Source organism: Plutella xylostella, chromosome 30, assembly GCF_932276165.1.
Source record: "Plutella xylostella chromosome 30, ilPluXylo3.1, whole genome shotgun sequence".
In the NCBI taxonomy this organism is placed as follows: Eukaryota; Metazoa; Arthropoda; class Insecta; order Lepidoptera; family Plutellidae; genus Plutella; species Plutella xylostella.
Window position 1 is genome coordinate 1599539 of NC_064010.1, and position 10744 is coordinate 1610282.

Sequence of the window (10744 nt, forward strand, 5' to 3'; positions counted from 1 at the left end):
TCAAAATACTTTTTTTAATCTCGACCCTTGGGCACACTGCCATAACTGTATTTATACTTGATATTTACCTGTTCATAACCTTCTTCATTTTCCGAATATTCAAATGCTTCGTTTACGTTCTCACTGGATTCTTCGCATTGTTTCGCCATTTTGATCACCAATGTACCTTGTTTCTGCAAAAAAAATATATACGTGGGTACAGTGAGCTGCATATAATTAGCTCAACACTTTTAGGTAGGTATACCTTGTCAAACTCACAAACACCCTATCAGAACATTGTTAGCTAGTTTGACAAATCAACGGGCTAGTCATATCTGCCGAAAAACCGATAACCGTTGGGGTATACGAGTTCTCGAGTGGAGACCACGAACAGGCAAACGCAGCCTGGGATGCCCTCCTGCCCGCTGGAACGACGACCTTATGCGGGTAGCCAGTAGTGGCTGGATGAGGAAGGCCGAGGACCGAGTGTTGTGGCGCTCCTTGGGATGGCTCCTCCTATGTCCTGCAGTGGATGATTATTGGCTGATGATGACCAAGACACCAATACTGAATAAAGTACTTAATAGTTACCAAATTGATTTAGTATACATTACGGACAAAGCAGCCTCGGTTCCCCCATAGACTGAACTTCTACAGCAGAATATTTAGGTTCTATCACCATAATCTTGATGACTTCACGAATGGTATAAAATATTCTAACAGACAAAACTTTCATTTCTGGAAACAGGTAACGCCATCTGTTATATCTCATTGAAAACTAAAACGTGTTATTTTTAGTCTCGCTACTCAATGCTAGGGGCGCTGGTATCGCTTTTTCATACAAAAGAACGAATTGTAAAACCAAACGTAGCGTAGAAGTAGGTAAATAATTTATATCGTTACCACAATAGACAATTTTAACTCTGTCGTCTACCGTGAAAAAATAGTTTTTCTACAGGGTGTTGCAAAAAGGGTACCTCTACTTATACTAAGCCGAAAGGGGGGTGACTCAGGTCGGGGTATTTCTTAACAACTTCACTAGCAGACGGATTTCGTATCGCCTATTATGTTTAGAATTTACTTAGGTAATTCAGGATAGGTGCCTCGCAGATAGGTACAGTGGCCACTGACCACATAAACTCACCCCTCTGTGACATTGCTAATGAGAGGGGGGCAGGTTTTTTTGCAGTCTACTGTACCTACGAGGTCACTCACCAACCCTTGAAACAGACAATATTAATTAGGTACTAACTAGGTATGTAACTACTTTACTTACTTACTATAACTTAAAATCTGGCTGAGACGACTGCCAAAAACGCCATAACACTGTCTTCTACCCAAACCAAGACTGACGTTACCATAACACAGCCGTATTGTTTAAAAATAATATTTTAATAATATATTATTCAACAATTACGTTGGCTTAATGCGATGACAATGTGTTTTAAATAACTTGAGACGCTTACTGACTGTTTGCATTTGCTTTGCATTTTTAAATCACGTATCGGTAGTTACCTAGGTAGGTAGATAACAAAATATAATAATGAATGCATAAGTTACCAAACTGTATCGAATTTGCCTGTGCTGCTGAGCGGTGGTAGCTCAGTCGGGTAAGCGCCCGCTTCTCACGCAAGAGATGCGGGTTCCAATCCCGGCGCTGACATGTACCAATGAGTTCTTTTAACTTAAGTACGAGTACAATGTATACCATCGCTCTTACAGTGAAGGAAAACATCGTGAGGAAACTTGCATATCTAGACTTAGCACATCTAGACAGTGGACCAGCGTGCTGGGAAATGGTCCAAGCTTAGGAAGGCAGTTTAGACCTTGGGGATATGCACAAAGGTTCCACTCGAGAGAGCCAGGTGCAGGTACTTACACCCCCACAGAGAATAAAAGAATAAAATAGAATAGAATTGCCTGTGCTGTGTTCCCAGTAGGCAAATGGCGCATTCGTTCTTGTTACCTAGTAGAGGCGCCTCGCGCATAAAGTTCGGTCCAAACAACTTGACAGTTCATCATCATCATTAGCCTATAGCAGTCCACTGCTGGACGTAGGCCTCTCCCAAAGCGTGTGTCCTTGTGCTTGTTTTTAATTTTATTTAATTTTTATTGTTTTATTATTATTAATCTTTAGTGTGTGAATTATTTGTAATATTATTTTTTGTGATTTACATTTTTTATTGGACCTATGGTCTGGAAATAAAGATAATCTATTATTTATTAAAGCACGCTACTGGATGCGATCTTTAGCTTTCCGCATCCAATCATAACCAGCCACCTTTCGCAAGTCGTCACCCACCCCATCTAGCCGGAGGGCGTCCCACACTACATTTGCCTAGTCGCGGCCTCCACTCCAGAACTTGATAGTTAGTTGGCAGCGAATACACTTTTTTACCTTGTCAAACTAACAAACAACATTATTAAATTTGTAGGTACGGCTAGCCGATAGCCGCGGAAATGCGGTGTTTAACGGAAGTAAAGTAAGAAGTTAGCCTGATTGAATGTGTACTGTACCATTAGGTTTAGTTACAATACAACGTACACTATTATGTAAAGTAATCATTACTTAATTAGTAGGACCATGCTTAATTATTATTTAAAGGCAGCCTTGGATAACTTTGTGCTTAGCTATAAAAACGCCATCTATTTTCCATGAGTTGTTTTAACAAACCCTGTAGGCTCACTATGGCAGAAAATATTGCAAAAGTAGTGTTCTTTTATCGAAATAAACATTTAAAACATCGTTAAAACCTGGTAAAAACAGTTAAAAGATTAAAGTTAATAAATTAAGATTACATTTTGTAATTAATTATTCCGAGGAACGGCTAGCCATAGACAATTTATTATAAAGTGAGTAAATGCAATATATTTTTCCAATGGCATACACTTACACGTTTTTTAACAAAATCCCGGATCACTCTGGTAGAAAATATTGCACACAACTTCTGCAAGTCTAAATTAAATAAAAAACAAAGTATAATAGCAACATTAAATAATTATTCCGAGGAACGGCTAGCCATAGACATTTATTTTTTAATCCGTCACGAACGCACTTTTTCGTGCTCTTGTGTTTCCGTCCCGCCGAGTGTCAAATAATTTGCATTTCTCGACCATCATCGTTTTATTTTCGTTTCGTCTCTAATTGCAATTAACTTTAATCTCGCAATTTGGTTACGTGCAAAATTGGTAAGTAATAGCATGATATTTCCTCTTTGTTTAACTTAAATATTTCCTATTTCATTTGATTAGCACAAATAAAAACAGTGTAGCAGTTAGCATGTGACGCGTCCCGTATATAAATCTCTAACCTTATCCCATAGCCATGCTCATGCTATTTTTGGAGCCATTGATCTAAAATAACTGAGGAAAGTGCATAAAAATGTAAGTATTATCTTTTATACGGAGTTTATAACCTCGGGCTTCCACCATTATTTCATTTGAATGAAGCTTGTGTCTCTTGAGTAAAAAGCATAATGTCGAAAAGCGCGTCCGTTTTCGTATAAAATTATAAAAAAGCAATTTAATTTAAATAACGTTAAACCACCGTGATTCATTGCAATGCGTATGATTAAGCCATAAAATCATAAGTTTCTGCCCTCAATAGATAAGAAAGGTAGTTTTTTTGATATGATGCCCTGCATCTTTTTAGTTAATGTATAATTTTGGTACTTACCTTAACCTATTAGATTAGCTACATATTTATACTTATCATATTTATAAAGAGACATCCTTGCTTTCTGGTTTATGTTGTAAGGAATGCATAAAATGGTACATGCAACCTAAATTTAAAATTACACACAATACTTTGATGAAAAAAATTGTGATGTAACTTTTTCTATGGGTCATCCTTAATTTTAAACTAAACTTTTTAGACACTTAGATAATAATTGTTATTATAATTTTGGAATATAATGTCAAGAGTATAATTTTGGAATATAATACAGTAAGAATTGTTTTATTTCTTGATGGTCATGATATACTCATTCATTCATTAATTATTAATTGAAAAAATATATAAACAGGTGTAAAAAGAGTGCCAAGTGTACATTATCTTTTATATTTTTTTGTGTGTTTAAATTGTGAACAACAATCATTTCAGATTATCTACTTCGTGCTGGTTTAGTTTCTTGCTAGTGTTTGGTGTTTTGACTGTGTGACTAGGGCTAATATAATGAAACCATCTTAGGCGGTCTGCCATATACAAATTTAATGACCATGAAAGATTTCCTGAATATGCCAATAAAACATTTCTATATGCATTGATAGTAAACTTAATTGTAATAGTAAATTTTCTTTCAGTCTGGAAAGCGTCCCTTTTTTGTATGTAATATCATTGTATTGCAAAAATAGTAGTAGTAGTAGTATAACTTTATTATTGTACATAAAACACTTAAAATAACATTTAAGACTTAAAATCTATAATACAATAAGGGCGGCCTTATCGCTAAAAGCAATCTCTTCCAGGCAACCCTACAAGCTACAAGCCCTATACAATTTACAAAAATAACACAGAACGTATCTGCATTTCAGAAGCGTAATGGAGGACGCAGAGTTCAAGTGTGAAGTCTGTGAAGATGAGTTTGCATCGAAGGCAGATCTGAAGAAGCATATGCAAGACGCACACAAAAGCTCTGGCTACACGTGTGAGCTTTGCCCGAAGGTGTTCTTCCGTGAACCGGACCTGCTGGAACACTTCAACTCGGCGCATAAGTCTGATTATAACAGGTAATTTAAGTTTTCCATTAAAGTATATGAAATATGTTGCAGAAATATAGAATCTTTATATCAAACTTCTGATCTATACATTAAAATCCAATAATGTGAGTATGGTTTGTCTGCACTTCTAACTTCTAACGCTATGTTAACACTAGAGTGGGCGCGTGGGCTACAGGTGTAGACCAGGGTATCATTTTGTTGTAAATATCTGGAACGCACGGCACTAGCGCTCCCTCCCCCCGTGTATTCCTTCCTCACGAACCCCCGCGTCCCCCAGCAGCGTGCCCACTGTCCCGGCACACGGGCACCTGAGGAGCACCGTGGCTAAAGTTGCTGGGCTACGTATGTAGCCCGCGCGACCGTTCTAGGTAAGTGATTTTTTTGATTTTCTGTTTTATTTCATGGATGAAATATTTTTTTATGCACATTTACGTTAATATGAAATGTTTTATCATATTACTTGATTGTTTTTTTTACTTTGTTACTTCTATTTTGGACTAAAAACACTTAAAAAATCATTTGAATCATTTTAGGTAATAATGGCGGTGAACGAAGGTCAAATTCGGAAATGGCTTATGGAAGAAGAGAAAAATAGTGATAACTTGACGGAAAGCGAAGAAGAAGGTCCTATGGAACCGTTAATTCTTTCCGATAATTCTCATTTATCGAAGAGTGAACAATAAGTGGAAGATTTGGACGAAGATGATGTAATGTGAAAGTACCATCATTATCATTAGTTTTGATCAGCTCCAAGTTCCGGCATGGTATGAAATGGAGTAAATTTCCACCATTTGCTACTACATTGTATCCTATATTGTAAGAAACTATGATCAGTTTATAAGTTTTGTGTCCTAAATTTAAAAAAAAATCTAATTTGTGCGATGGTCCCAAATAATATCGATATTTAGAAGTATGTTTTTGTTTGTTAATAACTTTGTTGAAATTAGAAAATATTCATACGTTTTTTACTTTAAAGTTTAAAAATAAACATGATAGTTGAAATGTAGCAAAGTGTTTTACTTTTCAATCAAATATCTGTGCTTATGAGGCATTACAAATGGGCTACATATGTAGCCCGCGCGACCATCCCAGGAGTTAAATGAGCGCGCCTACTCTAGTGTTAACACCATCCATCTAGTCTTTGATACCTTCATGACAATGTACCATCAGGGAAATCCACTATTTCCTGATATTGAAACAATAATGCTATCACGCTATCATGTCATGTCAGTGTGTGGTTATGTTGTGAACATATACAATACAATACAATGCACTTTATTTGCACCAAGAACAAAAATTACAACAAAACAATACTTAAAAAATATAGGCAGGCATTAAGGGGTTATAAGCTTTAAGTTTGTGTCATGTTCAATGTATTTATCTGTGTGTGTGTGCAAATAGGTAAAAAAAATGTTGCTCACTGGCGTTTTCCCTGTAAAAAAATGCCTTGTAAATTGAATTTTTCATTAATTCGCAACATAAATACCTTCCTTCCAGACACACGTGTCACATCTGCGGAGTCTCCTACAAGTGGTTCAAGTTCCTCGAGCACCACATCAAGAAGATCCACAAGGTGGAGAGCCTGATTCAGTGCCCCAAGTGTGGTGAAGAGTTCTACAACAGCCTTGCGTTCCAGAAGCACACGAAGCTCAAGCACGTCGGTGGACGACCGTTCCACAAGTGTAGTAAGTGCTTTAGGAGTTTCACGGCCAAGACTTTTGTGCAACTGCATGACAAGTTTGACCACAACCCCGGAGGCCTCAAGCACTTCCAAGCGTATGTGAACGAGAATCTAAACTTGGATGATAAAGAGCTTACAACATCTATGAAACGTTGTGTTCGTTGCAATTTGGAGTTTTCTAGTGCGATGTATCTGTTCAAGCATTTGAAGTATGTGCATAATAAGAAGACGTACTACAAGTGTTGCAAGTGCAACGATGCTGTGTACTGTACGAGGGCTGGTCTCACTATACACCTGCATTTTGAACATGGCGTCTCGCGCGGCCATAAGTGTAATAAGTGTATGACTAAATATTCCAAACTTACTAAGAGCATTGCAAGGAAGCTTAAGGTTAAAGCTGAAAAGGCTATTATCAACAATACTGAGCAGAAATCCGAGGAAAATCAACCACCATGGTCTAAACTCTTTGTCAAAGATGTACTGCCGAGTGATGTCGAGCTCAATGATGCTACTGAAGTAGAACTGAAAAATCTTAAGAGCAATATTAAGAATCTTTTTACTATTTTGTCAACTGTACCTCCTTCCAAATTGGTTGGCAACGTCAGTCGCGATCTAGCCACTGAATCGGTGTTTTCCTTCAATAAATTCAAAGGTGGTCAAAATGATAGTCAGAGAAAATATAACGTACTTACTGTAGATGAAAAAGTTGCAGTTGTTATGTCTACTATAGACGAAATCGAAAGCAAAAAGACTGGGAAAGTTTCCGTTAAGGAAGAAGCCACGTTTGTATGTAATGATTGTGGGTCAACATTCGCATTTAAAGAGTCATTGATTGAACACATTCAAGAGGAACATGAAACGAAACATCATGCCAATGCGACAAATGCAACAGAAGAATCAAATTATGGATTCAATTATGAAGACGTTGATGAATCATCACTTGTAAACAACGAAGACCTAGGCTTTGATTATGATACGATTCCAATAGTCATTGAACAAATAGATGATGACATAGAGCTACAAGCCCGGTATAGCGAAACTGAAACTCGAAGAAGTTACAAATGTAATGCGTGCGAAACTGAATACGAAGACCAACTGCAGCTGCTGAATCATTTGACAGAATGCCACATAAATGTTGAAAATAAAATGGTAGAAACAGTGTACAAATGTGTAACGTGTAGTTCAGCATTCAGGACTGAAGAGACACTTAACGAACACATGAAATATCATCTAGTGGCAAAACGTGAAATTTTGCCGAGCATATGCGATAGGTGCGATAGAAGTTTTATTGATAAACGCGCGTTGACGTTGCACCGGTACCGTTCTCACGGTATGAAAAATTTATACGCGTGTAAAACCTGCGATTTTAAACATTCAAATAAGAGGATGCTTCGCGGCCATATTTGCGTCGATAACTACCGGTATAATTTTGCTGACATTATAGAAGGCTCTAAGAACATATCTGGAGTTACAGATGAAATTATGGATTTGACGGAAAATGAAAATATAGAGGACGAATCTCTAGATTCAACCACAAATGACATGGAGCTGTACAACGGTCATGAAGAGTCGACTAGTACTGAAACTGCGCTCGAAACTTCTGTTAACATTGCTGAAACCAGCAACTCTACATGCGACAAAGAAAACGCGAGAAAAACACCCGAAATCGACTATCAAAAAATGAAATACCAACTTCTCAAAATGTGCAAAAAAGAAATTGAACTGAAAAAAGGCTTGCAAGATCCCAAGAGAGTTTACAAATGTCTAAAGTGCGACAATAGATTTCCCAAACGGGCTCTCCTGCTCGCGCACATAAAGAACGATCACAAAATCCATTTGTTCAAACTACACAAGTGTGATAAGTGCTTTGCCGTTTTCAAGATGGAGGACAAACTCAAACAGCACATCAAGTTAAAACACAAAACGATGCTACAAGCGACCGGCTTACCCGTTATCAAGATAAACAAATCTAAATTATCACCGATAAAAATGGATAATCAAAAGCTACCGAATATCTTATCAAGCATATTTCACAATTGTAAAATATGTCATTCTTACTTTCCGTCAAGTGAGTTGTTGCAACGCCACATCCAGTGGGAGCATACGAAGAATGTCAATCTGCACAAATGTGGACAATGTAATCAAGTTTTGTTCACCGTTGAGGACTTGGAGTTGCACATGAACACCACTCACAATAAAGAAGACAAGAAAATCAAATGGAAAAAACAAATTGTTATCAACTACGAACAACAGACTGATGTTTGATATATTAAATTCTACTATGAACATCATGCCACCGTGTGGTGTCTTTTTTTTACAAACGAGTACAGTTCCCCAAAATTGATATGCGCATAGAAATCTTCGTAATTGTTCGGCAACGGTCGTACGGAGAACTGTACTAAGTAATGTCTCGCACATTTCCGATATTTGTCAGAGTGACATGGGTCATTGTTAAGGGAGTTGCCTACACTTTAGAGTTCTGTTTTTCAATGATTTAGGTTGATTACGTACAGTACAATAGCAGCACAGTAAAAAAAAATGTTGTTCCCGAATGAGTTGGTTCCCGATTTTGCTGCAAGACTTCAGTGGTGGCGCCGACTCTATATTTCCGGAAATTCAGTTTTATGTGTACTGCGCCCAGGCAACATACCAGGTTTTACCTCTGGTATGTTGCCCATTTTTTTTACTGTGCTGCTATTGTACTGTACGTAATCAACCTAAATCATTGAAAAACAGAACTCTAAAGTGTAGGCAACTCCCCTAACAATGATCCATGTCACTCTGACAAATATCGGAAATGTGCGAGACATTACTTAGTACAGTTCTCCGTACGACCGTTGCCGAACAATTACGAAGATTTCTATGCGCATTATCAATTTTGGGGAACTGTACTCGTTTGTAAAAAAAGACACGACACGTAGGCATGAAATTGAATAAAAATTCCGCTCATACAATTTCATTGGACGATTATTGCCTCGCTAGCCCGCTCCGCTCTGGTGGACCGGCAGCCTAAATGGAGAGTCTGAATAGCAATATTATAATTGAACAGTCTGTTACTAGAATGTGTCATAAATGGCTGGTTTTTTTCTGTTTGTAAATCATATTTGCTAAGTAATGATGCATATTTACCACGTTCGTCAACATAAAATACCTTATTCTTTGGTTATACGATGTTACTTGTGTCGAGCGATATTCACGAATCATGACTAATGTTTGTCATTTTGTCGTGTATGGATGTTAAATATGTAATTATAATTTTAAATTAGCAGAAGCAAATTCATGGTAATTGTACAATCCATGTATGCTTTTAGGTTATGGTTTTTGAGAGTATTTTCTTTTGAGATTTGCAATGTCTTTGTATTATATGAAAATATTGTTTCTATTTATTTCAATTATGATATCTTTTATGTCTATGATTTAGTTAAGAGATATCCACCAGGTTATTCTAAATTTATGTTTACTCTTTTCACATGGAAGCATAACTGTAGGCAAATGCAATTCAGTAAAATTTTGCGCCCTAGAAGTGAAGACGACAGACAAAGATGGCGTCGGATGAAAACATATTTCTTGTACCAAATGAATAGACAAGTGCATACAGAATGGCGTTTTATCAGCAATATACCTTATGACTGGACTACATGAACATCTTCTATAAGCAACTTTTTTCCCATATAAAAAAAATATATAAATATATACACTTGTCCAAAATTAATAATGCACATGCAGATCTTCACACCCGAATCATTAAATCGTGAGAGCCTTAAAAAAACACTTGCATTTTGCACCTTGTTCGAAAGAAATAGGAGTCAATATCATGTGTCACATAATCGAAAACAACCGATCTGTCAAAGATTTCTATGCGCATTATCAATTTTGGAGCACTGTAATAACATTTTAAAATTCATTTTAACAGATATGACAGTCATTATCCAGTTGTTAACTGACAAAATTCCATTCTGTAGTAGATAGCTAGTAAATTTAGTTATTTTACTGTAAGTTTTGTGAAAAATGTAAATAAACTTTATATTTTACCTATTTTCTATTTGTTTCATTTTCGCCTATTTATGCTCAAAAGTGGTTCTATATACACAATCTAACACTGCCAAACTACTACTGGACCTAGTGATAAGTTATTAGATATAAGATAGAGATGTCATTGACTTGACCCTATGTAAATGACCTGAGTAATTTCACCACCAAATATTGGTCATTTAAGTAAGAGTAGGTTACATTATGCTTATCTCGACATTCTTATCAAGTCTATTTATAAATAAATAACACACATTCAATAAATTTCCATAGATAACTAAAGATACTTGTCATTGTCAGTGCTTGCAATCGTAATCACGTTTGGAGGTGATACAA

General features: G+C 36.6%; 1 protein-coding gene across 1 annotated transcript; it reads left to right on the top strand.

The window, feature by feature from the left end:
• Nucleotides 1-3009: 3009 nt before the first annotated feature.
• LOC105386563 (zinc finger protein 43) lies at nt 3010-10041 on the top strand. The gene is made up of 3 exons (XM_011557155.3): nt 3010-3168; nt 4513-4707; nt 6196-10041. The coding sequence occupies exons 2-3, from the start codon at nt 4520-4522 to the stop codon at nt 8642-8644; spliced, it is 2637 nt and encodes an 878-aa protein (XP_011555457.3). The 5' UTR covers nt 3010-3168; nt 4513-4519; the 3' UTR covers nt 8645-10041.
• The last annotated feature ends 703 nt before the right edge of the window (nt 10042-10744 follow it).